General features: G+C 34.5%; 3 protein-coding genes across 5 annotated transcripts in view; 2 read left to right on the top strand and 1 right to left on the bottom strand.

Annotated features, from left to right (window-relative positions):
* Positions 1-23,766, bottom strand: part of LOC138125366 (uncharacterized) — a 46,991-nt gene that overhangs the window by 17,022 nt on the left and 6,203 nt on the right. For all 3 annotated transcript variants that reach the window (XM_069040635.1, XM_069040637.1, XM_069040636.1), the window contains exons 4-5: positions 3,023-3,225; positions 969-1,236 (exon numbers count right to left, since the gene is read on the bottom strand). In XM_069040635.1, coding sequence (XP_068896736.1) covers positions 969-1,236; positions 3,023-3,225 — 471 coding nt within the window. The remainder of the gene's footprint in view (positions 1-968; positions 1,237-3,022; positions 3,226-23,766) is intronic.
* LOC138125368 (neuroglian-like) lies at positions 1,299-2,815 on the top strand. Its single transcript, XM_069040638.1, has 4 exons — positions 1,299-1,428; positions 1,486-1,782; positions 1,864-2,137; positions 2,187-2,815. Exons 1-4 carry the CDS (start codon positions 1,365-1,367, stop codon positions 2,719-2,721), a joined length of 1,170 nt encoding a protein of 389 aa, XP_068896739.1. The 5' UTR covers positions 1,299-1,364; the 3' UTR covers positions 2,722-2,815.
* LOC138125369 (protein phosphatase 1 regulatory subunit 14B) overlaps positions 14,485-23,766 on the top strand; it is a 67,186-nt gene continuing 57,904 nt past the window's right edge. Inside the window, exon 1 of the mRNA XM_069040639.1 lies at positions 14,485-14,645. Coding sequence (XP_068896740.1) covers positions 14,556-14,645 — 90 coding nt within the window. The 5' untranslated portion in view covers positions 14,485-14,555. The remainder of the gene's footprint in view (positions 14,646-23,766) is intronic.

Here is a 23,766-nt window from a genome sequence, read left to right as displayed (position 1 = left end):
ATTAGACTTTTTGTTGTCATTTAGTTCAAAATTAAGTCAAATCTACGGTGAAAGGTTGCCTCAAAGGATACTTCCCAATGTACTATTGGGGACACGGAAAACTGGGCAGATGTGTCATTCAGTTGTCAAAATTTCTAAACCATACCTTAGCTACTCATAACTAAGTTGACAGTTTTTTTGAAAATATCAATTATAATGACGGTAAAGGTGCATTTACATTGACACTTTTTGAAATGACAATGACAGACTGCCCAGGATTCCATGTCCCTCATTGTACCAACCTTTACAACATTTTCGCGATTTCGGACGTTTCGAAATGAATATGTCATCTTAGCCGCCAACGAGAAGATAATTTTTTGTTTGATCCTTTGTTGTTTTCTAAATAAGTTGCAGGCACTATTTATCATTTTTTTACAAATCTTGATTAAACTCAAAAAACTTAAAGGATAACAATCAAACATAACCTCGAATGACAGAAAAACAAACATCCAGTTTCATTAAAAATAAATGAAGAGTTTTGTAAATATCTCTAAATAGTTTTACCTAATACATCAGCAAGAAAACTGGGAAATTTTGTATTTAAAGAAAACACTTTGGTACATATCCAACAAAAATTAAACGAATGTCGGAATAGTGCTTAATTGAAATTTGATGGACCACTTGGTGTTTACTGCAGTAACACTTAATTTTGAAAACTGTGTTTAGCGTCGGGAAAACAATTAAGAGTTAATGGAAAAGTGGTTGTAAACAATTTCACTAAACATCTAATTTAATAAATCAGTCATAATATTGCACGTTTACATCGTCATTCTGCTCTCGTCTGCTTGTTATAAAACTTAAAAGCAATTTCCCGAGCTGTCATGTTTTCTTGATTATTTCTTTTACAAGAATCTGCTTCCAGTCGAGCAACATTTTTCTGCTTAGCGCATTTTTGCCACCTTACCTACACCAAGTAATTTACGTCTCACCTGCATATTGCGGTATTGGCGGCGGCATCTGAGCTTGATGGGGGCCCCAATTATTCGCTTGCATCTGCACGGGACCAGGCCCGTACTGAAGCTGTTGATTGTCGAACGGCAACCGCGAATTCAAGTTCGTCCGGGAATTGGGCAACGGCCTCAAGAAGTCCCCCTCCTGATGGGGTACCTGTTGCATCTGCGGACCCAGCGCATCTTGTGGGCGATAAATTTCCGATTGCGACAAGGCTGGAGGTAAAGGATGGAGTTGTTGTGGAATCTAGAACGGAACATTAGAAAATTGACGAATTCCTTCAAATTAGGAAATTAGATCGTCAAGTACGAAACTCCTCTGCACCATTAAGGAATGTTTCCGTCGACGTTACATTCCGTTTCCAATTCGCGATCATGTCGGCACACTGTTGTGTGGTCTTGGGGTTGTTGTTTGTGTCTTTGGTCGGTGGTAGTACCAGTGAGTACCGTTTACCAAGTTACTAGAAATTAAAGCGAAATCTGTTGCGATTTGTAGGAGAGTTGATACCCTTGGATGCACCCGCCAACCTGACCCTCTTGGAAATAAAGGGTCGGCAAGTTTTGATCGAATGGGACCCGGTGGATCCCCAGTCCTTGAGGGGTAGCTTCAAGGGATACTTGGTGCGCACTTGGAACAACGTAGGGAGTCAAGTGTACGCATTTCCGCCGGACATTACAAGAGCCAGTGTGGAATTTTTCCCATTTTCGAAAAACTTCATCACCGTCAGTGCCAGGAACGAGAAGTACGTGGGTCCCAACAGCGACACCATCAGTTTCGATGCACCTCAGACAGGTACAGATGACGATGGCGATCTTGAAGATGACATTTTCGTTGAAATGTAGCCAAAAATGATGAAATAAAATCTTGTTCCAGAACCAAACCTCCCTTACGTCCTCACCGCTTTCACTCTGAGTAACAAGTCGATTCTGATCCAGTGGACCAGACCGACTCAACCCAACGGAATTCTCTTGGGGTACAAGGTCTATTGCAGCGAAATCAACGATACCTCTTTGCAAAGCAAAATCGGAGAAAACTCTCATCAGATCAACGATCCGGACAAGTTCCAGGCCAAACTGACCGGATTGAAAGAAGGAGTCCGGTACCGGATCGGAATTTCGGCTTTCAACTGCGCCGGAGAAAGCGAGATGTAAACAATTTTCAATTTTCCGATCAGAAATAATTTTTGTTGTTTGTAGAAAGACGACAGAAGTACTCTTGGAACCTCACACCTCCGCTGAACCCTTCCCACCGAAATTTATTTACAAAATTAACTACACCCTCCCTAGTAGGGACGAGATGTGTTACAGGTCATCACCAACACCGGTGGCTCCTGCAGAAGACGAGGAACAGCAAGGTAAAGGGAACGAAAGGCAAGAGTACGACTACTATGACTATCTGATTTTCAACGAGACCAAGAAGACTCAAGCCAAGTCAGTCGAGAAGAAATCGACTACCGCGACACCTGAAGCAGATTCTGAAAAACGCTGTCTTGTTGATTGCATGGTGTTGTGGTTGCCTGATGTCAGGAATAATCCGGGAGAGTATTTCTATCTGAAGTACAGGTTAAAGGGTGAGAAGGAGTTTCAAGTTACGGAACCTGAGATGAGCGAAGATTTTATTATTTTGCGTAACTTCAACGCCTGCAAGAACTATGAGATTGTGCTGACAGCTGTAGATGGTGATTACAGTACTGACAGTGGCATATTGATAACTCCAACAAAGATGGCTTAAAAGTTTGATTTGTTGATAGGCTTGTTTTTTTCTCAATAAAAGGTAGCCACCAAACTGTCTTAATAAACAGCAACTTTGCTACCATTACTGTGCACTTGTTTTGACAATCATCGATTGCCACCTAGCATCTTTCCAAATATGAGAAAAATTTTGATACTTAATTAATAATACTATTAGAAACGTCAACGATAAGATTCCAAAATTCCTGCGTCTTAATCTGCACGCGAAAATTTCTGGTTCCTTTTTTTGTAAATGTTTTGTAAAATTTGTAATTTTTAAATTAACTTTATCTGACACTTACATTTGAGTCGTATCTTGCTGGCTGGATCGGATTGGTGAGATGTACCGGTGCTGGTACTGAAGTGGTTAACGAATCCGGACAGCCCAACTCCGGTGCTTCATCGCTACCATCAGCACATTGTGGAATACCATCGCAGGCGTTATAAATTGCTATGCACTCGCTAGTAGAGCGGCATTCGAACTGATTTCGGCTACATTTTCTTGCTGCAAATAAATTACACAAAATTAATCACAAATTCGTTCTAACTTTTCACAAGTATCGTCTGAGAATGGTACTAATACAGCAATAATCTCCCTTTTTGCTTTTTCAAAACATAGTTCGAGTTCCTCGGGGGGCTGGGATGAATCAAGTGGTTTCGTGTGGCACGTAGGTGTTAAAGAAGAAGAGCAGGAAAAACAACACAGCAATGATAAATAGCATTACAATAGAAATTAGTAGATGTGGGGATACCTGGTCTGGCAGTGATAGTGAGCAGACGAGTTTAGTAAAAAAGTGCAGAGATTACTAACGTAAAGAGCGACGAGCGAGTGAGAGGTGATAAGCAGAAGGCAGCGGGCAAGAAAGAAAGGGCATGCTGAAATTGCCGAAAGTAAACAAAGAATCCAGCAAGAGAGAAAGATAAGAGAGTAGGACGTCTGAAGAAGGTACGAGCCCATTCAGAAAGAGCTCCAGAATGGGAAGATCTCCAAGTAGAAGCAAAGAAGGAAATAAAAGCAAGGAAATGGGTAAGGAAAGGAAAACCTTGATTAGAGAGATAAGAGAGCATACGGCGGAAATAAGACAGGAGAACAAAGTATGTACTAAGAAAGGAATTAGCGGCAGTGAGAGAGGAGATGAGAGGAAGAGAAGAAAAATGGCAGGCGGAGGAGGCAGATTGGTTGAAAAGGATGAAAATGATAGAGGAAAAGATGGAACAAAGACAAAAGAAGGAGAGAGAATAATGTTATAATAACAGGAATAAGGGGAATAAAAGGAAATATAGAGAGGGGGGTGGAAGAATGGTTAGAAAGGGTGATAAGTGTAAAAGTGAACGTAAAGCATTTAAAATAAATAAAGATAAGATGATGCTGGCAAAAATAGAAAGTTGGGAGCAGAAGAAGAACATTATGCTAAATAAGAGTAAGTTGAAGGAAAGAAAAGGTGAGAGGATGTAAATAGATGACGATTTGAGAAACGAAGAAAGAGAAACACAAAAGAGGTTAAGAGAGGTGGCTAGAGAAGAGAGAGATAGAGGAAAAAGGGTGAAAATAGGATGCAGGAAGATGCAGATAAATGGGGAATGGTTTATATGGGATGAGAGAGAAGAGAAACTGAAGAAAAATGTTTAGAAGAAGGGAGAAGAAGAGAAGACGAACCGGCGAGAAAAGGTTTAAAGACTAGGTGTATAAAAAGGTAGATGGACAAAGAAAACGGAAACCGGAATAGAAGCACAAAGGGGAAAGTCGCTACCGAAAGAGTACAAATGGGAAGGTCAAGGGGCAAAAAGAAAAAACAAAAAGGGGAGAGCTACCGGGGAATAACAATAGGGGTGAAATTGGGGATTAAAGAAAAGCGACAAGAAAAGGGAGAAGAAGAAGGATGCATGGAAAGAAAAGTGCATATAGGCAGTAAATGGTGCAGAATAATGACAATATACAGTAAATAAATGAAGACAACAAGAAGACGCAATGAAAGAAAAGCGGGAAGATCGTATACTCTTGGGAGGGGACTTCAACAGGAGAATAGAAGAAAGAGTAGCAAGAAATTGAGAAGAGGAGAGAGGGGATGGGAAAAGAAAATCCAAAGACAAGGTGGAAAATGCAGAGGGGAAGAGATTGACGGGAACAAACAAGGGGACGAAGAAGGGGACTGGACCTGTATAGGTAGCAGAGGGGAAACAATGATAGATTACGGAATAGCGAACGAAGGAGCATGGGAAAAAGTAGAAGAATTCAGAATAGGAGAGTAGAGTTGGACCATCTCGAAATTGCTTTGAGAAAGCGAAGGGGAGGGAAAGAACAGAGAAGGAAAGGGGTGGAAGATAGGAATAAAACAGTTTTTTTTTTTGGAATTGCTGTTTTATGAAAGAAAATGTAATCAGGAATCAGAAAATAAAGCATTCATCATCATAGCAGATGTGGATTTAACGACTACAACAAACAGAAAAAGAAACTAAGTCAAATAGTGTTGTAATATTAATTATCGAAAAGGAAGAACGCGAAGAAAAAATATACGTAAAATGGAGAAATAAACCTACTTAAAATAGAGGAATAGAAAATCACGATTTTGGATTTTTAGTTGGAAAAAACAAAACGATAACCAGAACCTTCAAATGTGAAGAAAAAGCCAAGATGGGTAAAAGAAGAACAATCTAAAATGTATTAACGTTGTTTTGGCATAATGGGAGACCACAGAAATTTTGAATTTAATTTGCCAGTAAAGCTGTCTGTTGAATTAGGTTATGTTTTTCTAAGTTTGAGGTTATAAATAGCGTCAATGTCTAGTGCATTGTTGTCAGTTTTACTAGTTTGTAATAGACGAATACTCAGACATCGGGGGATTTCAGCAACATGTTATGTTCATTTTGACAGATCCACATATCAGGCACTTTAGTGACGGAAATCAAAGGTGTCCAACGTTAAAAAAATAAATCATGGCCTCCCATGCATTATCCCAAAATAACGTGAATGGTGTTTACGGAACAGACTTACGTATTGGATGATTTTAACAAAAAAAAATTGAGAAATTCTTTCTACAATTCGATGATTTTATTAGTTTTTATACATTTATTTCTTATTTTATTAAAAATGTCTATGTTGTTTCAGATTCGTCTGAACTCATTTGATTTTAAACTTCGATGTTCTCAAGACTTTCTTGGAAAACATATTATTTGCACATTTTATTCTACTTCATATTTATTCATTTCTGTTTACCGAGACAAGAATTCAGATCATTAATTCTTGTAAATATTGATTCCATCCGCAAATACTCGTAATATGATAAGATGCGATAAGACTTCCCAGTACGTCACCTATTTGATTTCTGCATTTTAAAAAATCTCGCCTAGAATTATTTTCATTCCAACAAATAATTATTTATTCTTGAAGTGTAACTAAACGCAACCTTAATTAGTTTATATTTTGACTGATCTCCCAGATTTATATTTCGGAAAAGTGTTCTAAAATTAAGGATGCAACGAGGCCATCTGGTATTTCTAAATTTAATTTGCGTCCTGTTTATTTAAACTAATGATGCGAAAAATACGTCTCGTCGTTAATTTACGTAAGTGAGAATTAATTATTTAATTGTTTAGTGGCTTTACAACTTTACGGCCGAGAAAAAATTTATTTCACTCCTTGAGTACTATTTCGTCCACTGACGCAGCTAGGAACGTTACGTTTTATTAAATTCGAGTAGGTGGAGGATATTTTTAAATTTAAATTGAACATTTCCTGCAATTTGCAACAAATAAGAAAAATAATAATGCTTCAAATTACACTCTAATTTATTAACTGAACGGTTTCACCAAAACAGCCGTATCACCACTTTGAATAATTCCAAAGACAATCGCTTCTCATAACAGTAATTCAGAAAATAAATTGACCATTAACGAATTGCATGGAAGGTCTCGTCGTTATGCCACTGATAGCCCACTCGGAGAGAATTTTCTTAAGAAGTGACCACCAGAATACTAATTTCACAAAATTGAAACTACAATATGATAACATCTCTTTGTTCCTTTTGTGTCTGTATTTTTTTTAATCAGTGGTAAAGACAGTATAATAAATTACAGTCAATGAATAATGCACCTCTTTGACTAACCGCCGGCGTACCTCACGGGTACCATTCGAATCCTCTGTTATTTGCAATAATTAGTGAACGACAACCATTACAAAAAATCCATGAGAAAATCAGAGTACTGTGGAACTGTTGGACCCCTCTGGATGCGTTTTTGGTAGAAAGTATTCCGTATTAATGGACGTCGTATAATGTAATCGTTTCGTAACGGTTCAAGTTCAGGTGTCGAGGTACAAGATGCGACCTATAGCCTGGAGGCGCTTCTGATGATGCTTCCTTGGCAGTCGGTCCGGTTCGGGTCCGGTTATACGGAACAAGAGTTGTATGGGCATGACTGTGCGTTTTGTTGCGTATAAAGGAGCAACATTTCCTGAACTGGACATACACACGCGGGGTCAGGATCCTCGTCTGCAAGATAATTGTGTAAGCTTCCAGCGCGAAATTGGAGGCTCACTTAAAAAATGTAAAGCGAATCTGACTTACAGGGTGTTTTCAAAGTCACGTACAAAAAACTGGTAATTAGTGACGGTGGGTCGAAGTCAATAAGAAACATTTTGTACGATAAGTCAATCGAATTGGAAATAAAAACACATATAATTGATTTCATATAAATGTTCATCAAGTGAGCTGTGCATTTGTAAAAGCACCTTTAATTTAGTTACATTACAAAAGTCACATTTATGAAGGTAATGTCCAATAAATCTTTACTTGGTAGAAATACAAAGACAAAAACAAATAAGAATTACTTTAATTTAATCAGTAAAAAGACGTAACATTGCTTTTGAAATCAGCAATGTTAAAATGGACAAAAACTGAAAAATTAGTCAAATCGGGTTCGCGCAGAGCAAGTAACTTTGAAAGTCAAAGTCACTAGCTTTAGCTTTACTACCAACAGAAAATCAGATTTTCATGGCTTGCTTAGATGCACATTTATATGAAATTGAGTATACTCGTATCTAAAAATTTGTTCGAAATTTCTAATATACTACAGGTCTAGTTGTTTATCAACACTAATAAAATGTGAATTTCACTTTTCAAACTGTCAGACATTTGTCACGTTAGTTTGAATTTTGCAAATTAAAATGGAAGTCGACAGAAATGCCCAAATGACTGTCTTACATTATGGAGGGGCATTATGAACCACTCGCGAGGCGCAAAGTCCTTACAAATTTCTTTTTTCCTTTTAAAACAACAATTATTTTATAATTTTCACATTTTAAGACTTAATTATGATCTCTTGTCATTCTTGACTCTCACCTTCGGTTGTCATTTTATGATCGCTAAGATTTAACAACAAGATGTCCAAACAATGTGGTACCCATCATTTCGATTAATTAAAAAAATGTTTTTTTTTGGACGTGCATTATAAAAACACCTCTGTATAGTGAACCAGTTGACGCCTAGTGCCAATCTTTTGAGATTAATCAATATCAATATCAATATCTAATGATTTATTTTTATAGTATTTTCACTTCAATCACGGTTTGATTCAACTTTGTTATCTTCAAAGGAACATCGTTATACTGCTACATGTATACAGGGTGTCTCAGCTAAGACTTTCGAGCCTAATAACTCGGTTGTTTTCCAGCGGATTTTTGTGAAATTTAAAATGCAGATATTTTAGACGGTGAAGAATAAAATCCCATAAATCCAATCACCCAAGTCTTAAAAACGTAATTTTTGCATGCCTTTTTAAAATGTTGAATCAATTAAGATGTATATAAAAAATTGATCGTCAATAAAAAATGCCGTAGGGAAAAACTCGTCCTTGAAAGACGTCTGGTTTGCAAGAGAAAAGCAAAAAACTGTGTTAAACGTGGCTGCAAATGCAAAAACGTAGACGCGTATGAAACAAACGCGCATTTTTGCAGAATTTTGATCATCCCTTTTCGCAGAAGCGCAGATGACATATTTGACGTTTATCTTGCTAACCTTAGAAACACTTACAAAGCTAAAGACAACATTTGGACGTAATTTATTATACTGGATGCTTTAATTCTTCCATAAAGGACTAAAACACGATCGGGATATTTTAGCAAGGTAATTTAGTTCACGTACGCTTCCTGTGTCTTCAAATAAATTGACGACTCTCTTAACCTTACATTTTGTAAAGCCTACATTTGGATAGTGTTCCATGAGAAAACGAACTGTATCATTGAAGTTCTTACGACACTCTTCATAGGCAATTTTTTTTTCTTTTTCAACAATATTGAAATTTCTGCCACTGCAGTCTATTTTTAGAGTATAAATTTTCACAATTTGACGTTTCTAATAAACCGCGCCCAATTTTGACAGACTTTAAAGGGTGTACAAAATGTTGCTTGGAAATTAATCATCAATTGTTTCAAAAAGTAACTGCTCAAATATCTTCAAATTTTACATTAAATTTTTAACGATAAAATCTAATCTCTTCGTTGAATCAGACAAGTGATTTACTTAATTGTTTGTGTAGACCCCTATTTTTTAATGTTTAACAATCTAATAATAATCGCGCATATTTTTCAATAAAGGAAACATGTGTTAAAATTACATATTTTAACTTGAGGTAATTTTATTATTACTAATTGAACCTTCACGGTCTAAAATATCTGTATTTTAAATTTCATAAAAATCCGTTGGTAAATAACCGAGATATTAGGCTCGAAAGTCTTAGCTGAGACACCCTGTATATATTGTTTGATTTTTAATGCAAATTACGTTTAGCGTACCACCGTTTAACCATCTTAATGCAATGCTATTTTTTAGGTCAATTGTGAGAGGTTCCCGTTTATTGTAAAAATGAAAGATAGAATGCATCATGTAAAGTTTACAAAACTAGTCTTTTTCTGGTGTCGTGATCTATATAAAAATGGTATTTTCCATTCAAAAATTAATTTAATCCAGTTTAATAATCTCCATCAGCAACAAACGGAAAATATTCCATTGTAATGTATTGATGTGAGTCATTTTTGTCCCGCTGCTAAACCAAATGGTTTAATACTTGAACTAATAATATTTATTTGATTCGTTTTTTACTTCTATATTGGTGTTATAGATATATAAGGAAGAAGAGAAATAAACGTGTTTCTGATTACATTCTTGGTTTTCTTCATTTCACTAAACTAAACATTATTTTTCATTTTTTATATTGATTTTTAAACTTTTTCATACATCTCTATTGAGATAATGTTTTAACTCGTTACTTAACAATGAAAAGTTTTGTGTTTGTATTGGGATAACGAATAAAACAAAAATATTATATCTTCACTACACTACATTAAATTCTGGTTCACTAGGTACATAGAATAAAAATGAAACAAAACGTTTACAGATTATCTTCTTTATCTCATTAAACTCGAAAGTGTAGTCTTTACTTTACGCTTAACAAGTTTGGAAAGCATTCACGATAACCATTTTTTAATGGATCATGATGTATCTTCTCGTCATTGATGCATTAAATATGTTTAAATATGTGCTTCTTCATTAAATTCAAGTAAAGACTTGAGTGAAATCCATTCAGGCGTAATGGAAAGATAGTCAAAGGAAATTTCTAAAATGAGTATTGAGCTGACAGTACATTCTTAATAAAAATGAATAAAACCAATCGGAGACTCAAAAGTCGAAAGTTACTGTTTATGATTTTTCTTAAATATTTTACTGTGATTCTTTGACAACAAAATATCGCGCGTTCAAATGAAATCCTGGGCTGGGAAGGCGTTGGAAACTGTCAATTGTTGTGATTTTTTAAAGCGTAGATTAATTGGAGCATGTTGACAGCTAACCTAAAATTTAGAGCCCAAAAATCTTTCTTTTTTTTCTTTCTTTGCAATGTTTTACATTAAAAATAGAATAACGTAACGATTCCTATTCTCGAAGCAAATATCTAAGGGCACCCTTTGCTGAAAACAAACAATTCAATTATGTCCCGAGTAAACAATTCGTGTCAAACGGCGGGAAATTCAAACTTTACACTGTTCTAAACAGTTTAATTTTTCCAACGCCTACTCAGCCCAGGATTTCATTTGAACGCGCGATATTTGAGAAGCATTCTCATAAACAGTACTTTGGCATTTTTTTAGACAAAATTATTACATTTTATAGAGGTTCGTTGATAATCAATATCAAACATTAAAGACTTACGAGCAATGCAAGTGAGATGCGACACCAAATTTTATTAGAGAGAAATTATTGAATCTAATACCAGAGATGAAATCTAGGTATTCCACATTGATCACAATTCAAGAAAGCAAAGGTAAATAGATCAATTCTTTCACTGATGGTTAATAAAGAATGCATCATTATCGTCACCGAAAGTTAAGACTCCTTTTGGTTGTATCAGTTCAAGGATTCTGTAAAAAAATAAAAACGAACGGATAAAATCTTTTCAAATGTGCGACTGTTTGACAAGAATTCGCGTTTTCTTAGATCAGTTCTAAAAAATACCAATAGCCAAATATGTAATATGTAGTTATTTATTATACGAGTTTTAGAAGACACCAGTTTATCGCACGCGTTTTTTAGAGCACGAGGAGCGCAGCGACGAGTGCTATAAGCAAACAAGTGCGACAAAATGGCTTATAAAACAAGTATAATACAATATTTTTTCTATTTTGCCCCTTAAATTTAAAAAAAGTCCAAAACATAATGCTAGGAAAATTATATTTGGCAAATATAAGGGTTGGTAATGCTGGTAAATAGACGAACAATTGTAAGTTTTGAATTTAAAGTAAATGTTCCTGAAACGCGTATCGAAAAGAGTTCCTTTTCGAAACCCGAGTGTTATACTGACTGTGTTATAGGTGCAAAATAGAAAAAAGAAATTAAGTCACTCACCTTGCAACTTTGGTCCTGACTTTAAAGCAACCTCTGGTTTCGATACAACAGTTTTGGATAATTTTTGACTGGGCATTGAAAAACTAATTAATTTGAATTTTTCGACGGTCGAGTTTTTTCACTATAAAGATCAGTGCGGTTATGAAATATTACAGCAATAATACTGATATGTCTATACAGGGTGTATTAAAAATGGCACGTAGTACTTGTTACGTGAATCTACGTTGAACACCAAACAAAAAATTCTAATTCGAATTTAGTCTTAGACGAATATTTTTTATTCTACCTACCTACAATCGGGACGATGTTGAAAACAGGCAACACTCCATGACTCAATACTCTTCTGCGTCCTGCTTTCAATTATATTTTTAACACAACCTCATTTTTTAAGCCTTTTTAATGGTGTTTGTACTGTTTGTAAAAAAGATAGTGTATGATATTCGTGTTTCAAGTGATTTTATTTTGTTCGAAGGGTTTCTCCACTCGCTGCGCTCGTTCCGAAATCTTCCCTTCTCTCAAAATAAAATCTTACTTTTAACACTTATATCATAAATAACTATAATGTCAACTCACATCTTGGGCTGAAACTTTTAGATAAAAAATACAACTGAATTCTAATTTTATATATTACTGACAGAAGCAAAGAAACATTCAGAAATGCTCAACATAGGCATCTAAGATGTTAATATACTACACTTGTTTATCTACATGATCACCGCTTCATGATTGGGGACTCGATTTAGCAAATAGGAGGAACCAAACATTGTGAATGGTACATGGCGCATTTCTTATAAGAAGAAGCGTTGTCTTGTTTCAATTTTCCATTGTACTGATTTCTTTGTAAAAGGTTTCAGGTCAATACTCCAATGTGGTACTCTAAAGATAAGTATATCCGACCCGGGGACATTTTAGTGTAGACACTGGGTGTATATGTTACGGTGAGGGTGCAAAAAGGGTTAATGTGCACATTCACCGACTTATGTGTACATTGTCCAGCAGAACCGGTCATTGTGCGTAAATGGTAAAGGTGTACAGTGTTCTAGTACTTCTGGGAAATATTTATTCCACTACTTAGTAAACTGGAGCAGGCTTCAGCTGGTTAATTAATTTTAAGTAGATACTTAAATTAAAATGCAATTGATACTAAAATGTTATAGGTCATAATTAGATATAAAACATGGTTTCTTAAAAAACAACAAAATAACAAATTAAAATAGCAAATAAACTAAACATAAGGAACAACAATATACAATTTTTTTAAGAAAAACAAATGCTAATTAATAATTAATAATTATGGAATGGAACTTACACGGTTTCTAAAGAAAGCCGACGATACAGGGTGATTTTGAAAGTTGTGCAGATATTTTAATCAGGAGTTACTGGCTTCATGTAGAACTCGGAAAAAATGTTTAAAAAATCCTGTCGAAAAATAAAAGGACATTTATTTTTTTTAATTGCTTTTAGTCTTCTGCGTTGTCAAACAACCTCGTAGGTAAAATTTCGGCACATGTTAAAAATACACCCTGTATATCATATTTTATAAAACATACACCAATGCGGTTTCCTTGTTTTAAAGCATATTTCCTATAGGTTACTTCGTATTGGCGTACATTTTATAAAACATGATATACAGGGTGTATTTTTAAAATGTGCCGAAATTTTAACTACGGGGTTGTAGGACAACGTAGAAAACTAAAAGCACTTTAAAAAAATTGTAGCTCAAAAAATAAATGTCATTTTATTTTTTGGCATAGAATTTTTTAAATATTTTTTTCATAGTTCTACATGAAGCCAGTAGCTCGTGGTTAAAATTTGTGCACGCATTTCAAAAGCACCCTGTATATCACTCTACTTGATGCAGTTAAATTCGCTTAATACTTCACTAAAAATGTAGTAAATCTCTGGCGACACCAAACCCTTTTTATAGAAACACTCCTATTTTATTACTACTTGGATCTCGATTTTATTTATTTTTAAAAAGACAAGCTTCACTGAATAATTGATCGCCTGATTCCAAATTTCACATATATCACTGGCAGTAAATAACCGTTCGTTGATAAACACTTTTCCATTTGTCAGTCACGAACTCCTACGCCAAGCATAATAAATAATGAACCACCCCCGTACGTGGAAGTTACATCTAACCGTGACAGTTTGATCGCATTCTATTTATTTATTTGGTATATTCTGATGTTCAATATTTGCATATTCTTTATAAGTTGAGAACTATATGTTTATATTTTTTTATTCTAGAATGGAGCAATCACAAACGACTGGAAAAATGAAACCGTGCAATATCCTTGGGAAGAGTGCATCACCATGAGACACCACGAGATTCAGATTTTTTGCGTCGACACAGTTATCAGTGTGAAACAGAAATTGGGCCCAAAAGAGTTCATCATCATTCATCTCAAACATCCGCTGATCGCATCTGACATGCACTAGTTGAGAAATGTCACGCCGCGTCTCGAATTACCCGAAACCACCTTCAGGAATCATCACGACCTATCGACACCAGCTCGCGGTAGTTCACACATTTTTTTCTCGATCGTCCAATCCCTACACATATCTTGCAAATTATTATTTAATTGCGGACGCATTCCTTTTCACTGTTACCGCATCCATTTCTCTCGGCCGTGTCGGTTCCCGCACCAATTACTCTTTTAATTAATCGCAGTTTCTAATATTTGCCAAGAAAACGAACGCCGCCACTCTTACTCCGCCTTTTCCACGATCCGCGTTTTTCGTAGGATGTTGATCGATGATCGATCGATTCCTTGACCGCTACGTCACACTGTGGCCGCATTTCTTGTTTTTCTCTCTCTCCAGTACCTCTTGGAAGAATTCGCGACAAGAGCAAAGCAGTTACTCTTTTGCTGTCCAACCGCCGGTTCTCACCTAGTGGTTCTCCGTGATTTGTGTGCACGATAGTGATCTGAAGAAAATGGCATCGAAGCTGAGACGCGCACCGTTGTTCCCTTACAACGAGGGGAGTGTGTTTGTGCAACAGAAGTATCCCCACGACGTTGCCGGGGTGAGTGCGATTTAATTATTGTTTCTAAAAAATTGACTCCGCAACTACATTCAAAATAAATATTTAAAAAATCAAAAGGAACATTTTGATATTTATAACTGAAATTATTTTTACTGCATAATTTTTTATTTGAATTTGATTAATTTTTTTACAAATTCTGATCAAAATCTTTTATTTACGATATACAGGGTGTATTTGAAAAACGTGTGTTAATTTTAACCAGTGGAAGAACTCGCCAATTTATAATAACATTTTGCAAAATTTGCTATAGATTTCCAAGATTTTTTGCCCCCCAATTTTCACCAAATGAGTCGTTTTTTATGATCAACTAGTCTCTATTTTTTGGAACCATGAGAATTTTAATTTTAATTATTTATTTTTTTCTACAACAATGTAACTTTTTTGACAACAGAAAATTTTCGCCCTTACTCATAGGCGGGTATATATTTTGATGGCCAATTTATTCCAAATTTTAAATAAATTTGTAACGCTTTTTCGTAAAAAGATCAAATATAAAAAACGTTTCATTCAATAAGCTCTCGCGCATTTTAGATACACCCTGTATATAAATTTCTTAAACCAACTGTACTATTCCGGACACGGAATCTTGGCCATAACTGACATTTAATTGACAAATATGTGTGAACTGGCCTTTATTGAATATAACCCAACTTTTGACTCTATAATGCCATTTCCTTGCTTTCTTGATGCCAGAATAAAAACTTCAAAGTGATTTTTAATAACTGTCATTTATTAATGACACTAATGATTTTTACATCATTTTTTTTAGAAATGTCAAAAAAATGTTGGCCAAGATTCCGTGTCCGGAATAGTACTTATTTTTACTACGTTGACTGCAATCAAAATATCCAACTTCTCTGAAAGGTGGTTGTTTTTTTTCTCAAACGATCACAAAACAGCTTTAAAATTTTTATATTAAAAAAAAAAACATTTAGTAGATTCCCTTTAGAATAACAAAATTTGAACCATTTTTAATAACAATATCCAAATTATTAGTGAAGCATGAAAATAATCACTCAGAGTTATACAGGTGTCCCAGAACTGTCTCCTCAGAGAAAAAAGGGAGTATGTATTTGGGTAAATGTGGTAATCTGAATTTTAAAGAAAAAAAGTCCTATCGCAATAAGCGAAAATCGAGACATCCTAAACTTGACCAATCAGAGTTGAGCACCATCAAGACAAGACGATTTCGAATTTTGTTGCGATATCTTTTTTTTTGCTGTCTAGCTTATGTGAGCTACAGGAAAATTTATTTTAGTCATTTTGAAGTCTCTTTTGCTGTCGGCACATGCCTGTTTTCTATGAGGAAACAGTTCTGGGACAGGCTGTATATTTTTTTGCCAAGAAAACCTAAAAATATTGGGGCCACTTTATTTAAAATGACACAAAATAATTAAGACGTTTTAACCAAAATAACAAAATTTTATTTATTGAAAAGTTGTGATTTTTTAACTTTTTTTCTTTCCAAAAAACAAAAATAATCAATTTTATTTATTGAAAAGTTGTGTTTTTTTAACTTTTTTCTTCTCAAAGAAACAAAAATAATCATCACAAGGTTAACAATTTCTTGCAAAAGCAATCTAAACATTCTACTTAACTAATTTAAAAAAAATCAGGTAAATAGTCAGGTCATAGTTTCTTTTATCAAGATGTTTCCGTTTCAGTTGTTATTCAAAAAAAATTTAGTGAATCAAATAACCACAAAAACTATCAACTTTTTCTTTTTGTTGAAATAATTTTTTCGTGTTTCCGAAGATACAAACGTGAAATGTGATATACAGGGTGTCTCAAAATTCGCGAATTCCGAATTTAGAGCGTTGTAGGGGATCACTTCAGTTGTCCAGATATGGAAATAAAAAAAAATCGGGGCTCCCCCCGCCAAGATACATTGGTCTGAAAGTGCACTCTTTGAAGTGCGTTTTCTTCAAATACAGTCTGAAAAGTTCAATGTTTATTGTTATTTATGTGTAGATGATTGTGGAAAATAATAACGTAAAACAATTTTTTGAAGAATAGCTTTACTTTGGAGTAAAAAAATCTTAAATTTTTATAATTTTTCTTAAAAATGGAACGGCAACGTAGCTAGAATAGTATTTTGTTACTGTGGATATGAAGGTTGCTATGAATCGAACAAAATTAAAGTGCTTATATCTTCTTCAGGAAGAGAGATTTTTTTTTTTTCGAGTTCCACTGGGTGCTTCCCTACCACGCCCACGCTCTGAATTCGGAATTCACGAATTTTGACACACTCTGTATAACTAAATACATATATAAACTTTTCAGCTTAGCTTATATACCTAACTTGACATTTGTCAAAGATAACCTCAAAATGGACAATGAATTAATGTTTTTTAAAACTTTGCCCAAACGAACACGAAAAACGTTATTCAATATTCGTGCGCTGTCAGTTTTCAGGTATTCGTCCTGTTTTGCATGACTCGGCTAACGCCTCGTGCTTCAAACCTCGGCTTCATATCTGTTTTCAGGTATTCGGCCTGTTTTGCATCACTCGGCGGACGCCTCGTCCTTCAAATTTCGACTTCATACCTGAAAAGTGATCTGACAGCGCTACTCACATGAAAATAACTATTTTTCCAAAGTTGAGTTCTTTTTCAATCATAATCTTTCAAATATTGTTTCTTCATAAATTAACAAAAAAGTTGTGACATTGTTTCATATGTTGCTAATGGAATTGTTGGTCATTGTGATGACAATTCCGTGTTTGACAACAAACATTAGGCTTACGCGGTTTTAAGGGGGCGTAAAGAACGTGAATTCAATGAATTAATTGAAAAAAGAAGACTGTGTTGCAATAACACTTTTATATGTTTGTTAAAACAAAATTGAACTCTTCTATTTAAATGATTAAAACATGCAGATTCATGCATTTTCATTACCTGTTACAGTTCTTGCAAATTATCAATTGGGTTTCTAAACACTACGTTTTTTAAATAGGATAACAAAAAAAAATCAAGAGGAGTCAAGTCAGGTAATCAGCTTGGCCACAATCCTAGATTTCTCAATCGGCCTGGGAAGAATCCTAAACAATAAATTGTTCTTAGAATCATATGAGCAGTAGCTTAAACTTGTTGAAAATAGCTGTTTGTTAACTGGCATCATCCAGATCGTTTATAAATGGTCCAAGAAAGAGTCTTTGGTATCTTCGAGTGTTAAGATTTGTTAAAAAAGATTGGACCAATTATTTTGATTTTCGGGACATTACAATCTAAACACTAATTTTAATCGGATGCAATGGCACCTCAGTAACATTGTGGTTGTTATATTCCCACCAAATTCTAGAATTTTGAGTGTCAATGAAACCAGAAAGATGAAACCAAGCTTCATCAAAAAAAAAAATGTCTTGCACGTCGTTATTAAGTAAATTAAGCTAGGAGTTGTTGAACCAAGGGTTTTATAAGTCCTAAACTGAAAGAAATTAATTTTGGAGAGGGAAGGAAAAAGATTAATTGTCAATTCAAATCTATGGATTGGTTGAGATAAACGACTCTTCTACAATGTTTTGAGAAAGCACGATATTTTACTTCTTCTTATGGATACAAAACAAGATGATATTCTGATTGGCGTGAATATTGACAATAAGTATTTTCACTAATAAAGCCGTGTCGGAGATCTGCTTTGCCCAAGCAATATTTCAAATGAATTCTCAACCTATCAAAAACAGTCACAACATTTTATATTCACCTCGTATAAATAAAGTAGCTCAGAATTCACCTGATATACAGGGGTCCCAGAGTTGCGAAAAAGCTCCATAACTTGTTTGTTATTAAAGATATTAACTTTTTCTTTTTTCTAGATGATAGCTACGCTTCTACTGCATATTCGGAAAATATTGCGGTATATATACAGCGTGTCCCAATATTATAAAAACACTAAAGTTATAAACCTACCCAGTTTGATTTCATTTTTGCATTCTATGGTAAATTGTGAATCAAATCTACACAGGTCGTTTTTACTTATCTGCCATTGTTTTTGATCAGTGGCGCTTTTTTTACCAGAATTCCGAATTGCAGGGGTCCTTTCGAAAATCCGTACCTTCCAAATAGTTGCACATAAATTAAAATAATTGACGCTGTTTGATTCCTGAATGTTTGCCGCATCTGTTAAGTGTTTACTCAATAACGTCCTTAGTCGCATATGCCTACTTGCGATTTTTTAAATAATATAACAAACTAAAAATGTCAAAAACTCATTTTTTCAAATGGCACCCCGTATTTGGGTCGAAAGCTTTTTTGACAAGCTTTTGAACAATATAAGGTAGGTTCGATTTAAAAAATCCTAACTTTAGTGTTTTTATAATATTGAGACACACTGTATATATACCGCAATATTTTCCGAATGTGCAGTAGAAGCGTAACTATCATCTAGAAAAAAGTAAAAGTTGATATCTTTAATAACAAACAAGTTATGGAGCTTTTTCGCAACTCGGGGACACCTGTATAGTTTCAGACCATCTAGTTGCCTTTTGGGAAATTATTTTGCCAGCACGCATGGGGAAGAATACGCCAGTGACAAGAGCCAAATTAAGGCGGTTTTAGAAGATTTTTGTCGACAAATTGTGGCCAAAATAATCAATAAATTTTGCTGAAAAAAATATATGCCATAAAACTAGTTTAGATTGAGAGCCCTTGATATTCAAAGTGTTCAAGACGGCCTTAGTTAATTAAATCTGCTGTACATTACATATCTAGGGAGAGAAATGTGTCATTTCAATTTGGAATAATTTCTGGAGCCTTGCTTTCTGACTACAAAGCACCGAGTTTTATTTGATTCATAACGAAAACTCCTTAAGGGATTTGTTGAAAAAATATTTATCTAGGGAATAATGTGTTACTTCTGTCAAAATTTTCGTATCCTAAAAACTTCGTCGTAAACAAAAAATTTATTTCAAACTTTCTAAAAAGGTAAATTTACGGATATAATTTTTTTTTAATATTTGAATCAAACCTTGTAGAATCTAACATCTATGCAATTATTGCAATTGTCTTAACTTATGATTCTTCATGTGATACTGGAATGAAGCAAATGGGAATTAGTTAAGTGGGTACTTTTTCGGCTTCTCTTCTAAGTATCAAATCTACTGCCTAGTACATCATTACGTAAATGCTGTTGAAAATTTTGTATTGACTAGTACATACCGGTCGCGTGATTCGCATTGCCCAACTATACCCAGCGTACAACACACAACAAAATTGAATAATTGTGTACAAATTGCACTCTACACTTTTAATTAGCGATAACAACAATTTTCCTTTATTGAGAAATAGGAACACCGAAAATAGTTTCACTTTCGTATTTTCACAAGTCACAATGAAGAATTGTACTCGTGACACGTGTCTGTGAACCTCTCAGATCTATTTCTCAAGACGCGACTTTTATTTAGAATTTATCTAATTTACACAAAAAGCATTTGTTGTTGTTATGAAAAGAACAAAATAAAAATAAACGGCGACATTGTTCTAAATGAAAACTCGAAAATCGACATTTACATAAATTCAGTGTCAATACACTGGAAAAAACATGTTTCACCGCCTACTACAATGAAGTTCATATGCGAGTTCATCCGAATTATAATAGGATGGCGAAAAAAAACTTGTCCCGGTAAAGTTCACGTACGTAATGTTTTCGCTGTCATTAAACATTTGGACTGTGGGAAAATTTCAAGTGAAGGATGCGACGGATTACTCACGAGGTTAAAAGTTCCAGCAATAGTTTTTTGACTTTTGACATTACAGTCGCAATAGATTCCAAATTTGACATCTCTGACTGTGTGATACCAAAAACGTCTCAAAAATCACTTTTGGGTTCGATTTCGTTGCAGTAGGAAGAGGTCAAGGCTTTCGTAACTGTCATACGAAAATAATCTCATCTCACTTTTTGTCACTAACGCCAACGTGGTCTATCACCAAGGTAAATTACTGTCGATCTTACCATATTAATCAAGACGATGCTCTGGGAACTATTAAAAATAGAAAGTCTAGTTCTGTAAGATTTCGGAACGGTAGAACTTTTTCCAAATTGAATTTTGTTACTTATGTTAATTTCAACGTAAAACACAGTTAAACCATCTTATTTATTGGCGCGGACTTATCAAAAAGAGAAAAATACATCTGTTACAATAAATCTGGAACTTAACGAACCTTCCGTGAATAAAACTTATCTAATAGTGTGTCGTAAATGCAAATTTAGAAATAAGTATTTTAGATATTAATCACTCGGCCAAGTGAATATAACAATCTTTAACCGTTATGGACTTTCCAAATTAGTTTAAAGGAAATTTTCTCCGGTTGTTTTTAGATTAATAGATTACCGACAACAATGTGAAAAAAAATATTTCATCGATATGTGTTTAGATTTAGATTTATATATGTGGGATTCGGACTAGTTCCAAGTCGGCATATCTTCACGAGTGCCGTTAATTATCAGATGGAAAAATAAGCTGCATTACCATAAAAAGTTACACACTAATTTAAACGTGACGGCAGTAACCAGATTTTGCCTGAGGTCTAAAAAATACAAACCTGAAAGCTTACTGATCTGGGAGTTATTAATTTAAAAATTGATTGCTTTTGATGACTCAGACAGTAGACTGACGATGGTTTTGTTGGTACGAATTACTGTACAACCAGTCCCAGTGAAAAAATAACGGTCCATACTATTTTTTTTTCTGATAAAAAGTGCTTTTTTTGGTGAGAAGATGGAAGAAGGAGAAGGGAAGTAGATAAAAATAAGAACAGAAAAAAACACAAAAGTAAAAAAAAGACTGTGAGATGGGTGACGTGTGAATTCAAGCGGAGGAGAAAATATGAAAAAAGAATATGAGTAATTGGACGTACTAGATGGTATTATTAGATGAAGAAAAGTATAACTACATTGTTTTAGCGAGAAAATATGGGAAAATGTGAGATAAAGAAATAAAGTGTAGATGGATAAGAGAGATATGAATGAGGAAAATTTAAAAAAAAATATATTAAAGGAATATGTTATGTAGATGTATCGATTAAAAAAAGAAAATTAGAATATTAAAACAAGTTCAAATAAAAATTCAATACACTAGATATAAAATGCATTCACGTTGTTTTGGCAAAATGGGAGGCATTTAATTTGGTAGTCAAGCTGTCTGTTAGGTTATGTTTTTCTAAGTTTGAAGTTATAAATAGCGTCAATGTCTAGTACTATGGCGGACAATAAATTTAGGCCGGCAAATTTCTAACATTTCAAAAAAGTCCATGCAAGCGACCATTTATTGTCATTATGACTAATGTGTTAGTTTCTCAAACTGAAGGTTTTCAAGCTGTTTGGCGATTCCTTCGCTCTTTTCGTAACTTACAGATCATGACGCACTAGCATAACTGATTTGTAGTAGCACTTCTCTCTGGTGCACACTTCTTTTCCCAATTTTAATTTTGATTATCGCTGTCACGATGACAAGAATGACAAAAATCGAAAATGGGGTTAGTTGAACATAATATATGCCATTCACGATGTTTTGGCATAAGGGGAGGCCATGGAAAAAGTGCATTTAAGTTGGCAGTAAGATGTCTGTTGAATTAGGTTATGTTTTTCTAAGTTTGAGGTTATAAACTGCGTCATTGTCTAGTGCATTGTTGTCAGTTTTACTAGTTTGCAATATAACAATACTCACACATTTTTAATCCAATTTAACAAAACAGGAAACTGACTTGAACAAACTACAGAATAGTAGGGACCGGGACCGAAAGACGAAGTGGCTCCTGTTAATTTATGCACCACTTAGATAACCCACCTATACAGTGTCTTAACCAACCAGTTAGTAACTTCTCAATGAATTTTTCATTTTAACCAAAACATTCCTAGAACTAGATGGTATAAAATCTTGTACCTACTTATTAAGCCTTACTTTATTCGAATCTTTCTGCAAAATATTTACACACCCATCGTCTATGACAAAAAAGAACAAAACTATTCAACTTCCATAATTTCATTAGAAAATTCTGAATCATCATTACCTGCTTTAAAATCCCAATCAAATTCCGAGTCAGATTCTCCTAATGAAATTATTAAAGGAAAGACGTTTTCAAATGAAAGATTTCACATAAATTTTGCCCAATCTTCCGAAATAAGTTCTTCACAATATCTACAAAAATATTGGCAAATTTCAGGAGTACATTTCAAAATAGACTCAAGCCATAAATTCACAACTCTGTCGCGAAGTTATAATACGTCTTACAAAACCCCTGTGCCATTTCAATTGGGTCGTTGTTTCTTCCTTCACTATCCGTGTTACATTTTTTTCTTGTACTCACCTACGATTCAATTTATACACAAAAAAAACTTGACTTCATTGTAACTTACTGAAAATATGTTCTGCAGTCTAATACAAACACCATCAATACGTCTTAAAGTCGCTTAATTATGATTACGGTAAATTCGGCAACATGTTACGTTCATTTTGATAGGTCTGCATGTCACGCACTTTAGTGACAGCAGAGATGACAGAAATCAAACATGTATCCAACGTTAAAAAATGAAATCATAGCCTCCCCTTATGCCAAAACATCGTGAATGGTATATACCAGCTTCACATTTTTTTGTCAAGCTAATGACAGGCCGGCCTAAATTTATTGTCCGCCATAGTACATTGTTGTCAGTTTTACTAATTTGCAATAGAAGAATACTTAGACATCGCGGGAAATTCAGCAACATGTTATGTTTATTTTGATAGATCCGCATGTCAGGCACTTTAGTGACGGAAATCAAACAGTGTCCAACGTTAAAAAAATAAATCATTATGCCATTATGCCAAAACAACGTGAACGGAGTTTTATCGGTGTTCATTTAAATTTCTCCTCAAAGTTGGCATTGAAAAGTCGATTGTGAACTGGTCAGTCTGCAGAGTAAAAACACAAACAACGCAAAATGTGAGTTTAGATTTAAACAGCTGACCCATGATCTGTAATCAAGTGGTGCGTTCACAATCGACTCTTCAACGCCAACTTTGAGGAGAAATTTAATTGAACACCGATATAAACAAGAAGAGATAAATAAAATAAAGAAGGAGAATATGTGAATGTACAGAAATTATGAAAATTAAAAGAAAAGA

This window comes from Tenebrio molitor, chromosome 3, assembly GCF_963966145.1.
Source record: "Tenebrio molitor chromosome 3, icTenMoli1.1, whole genome shotgun sequence".
Lineage (NCBI taxonomy): Eukaryota > Metazoa > Arthropoda > Insecta > Coleoptera > Tenebrionidae > Tenebrio > Tenebrio molitor.
This window is presented reverse-complemented; position numbering and strand designations above follow the sequence as displayed.

Coding starts and splice junctions, on each gene's coding strand:
- LOC138125368 (XM_069040638.1), top strand. CDS start 1,365: ATGTCGGCACACTGTTGTGTGGTCTTGGGGTTGTTGTTTGTGTCTTTG. Junction 1,429..1,485: donor TTTGGTCGGTGGTAGTACCA/GTGAGTACCGTT, acceptor TGCGATTTGTAG/GAGAGTTGATACCCTTGGAT. Junction 1,783..1,863: donor TTTCGATGCACCTCAGACAG/GTACAGATGACG, acceptor ATCTTGTTCCAG/AACCAAACCTCCCTTACGTC.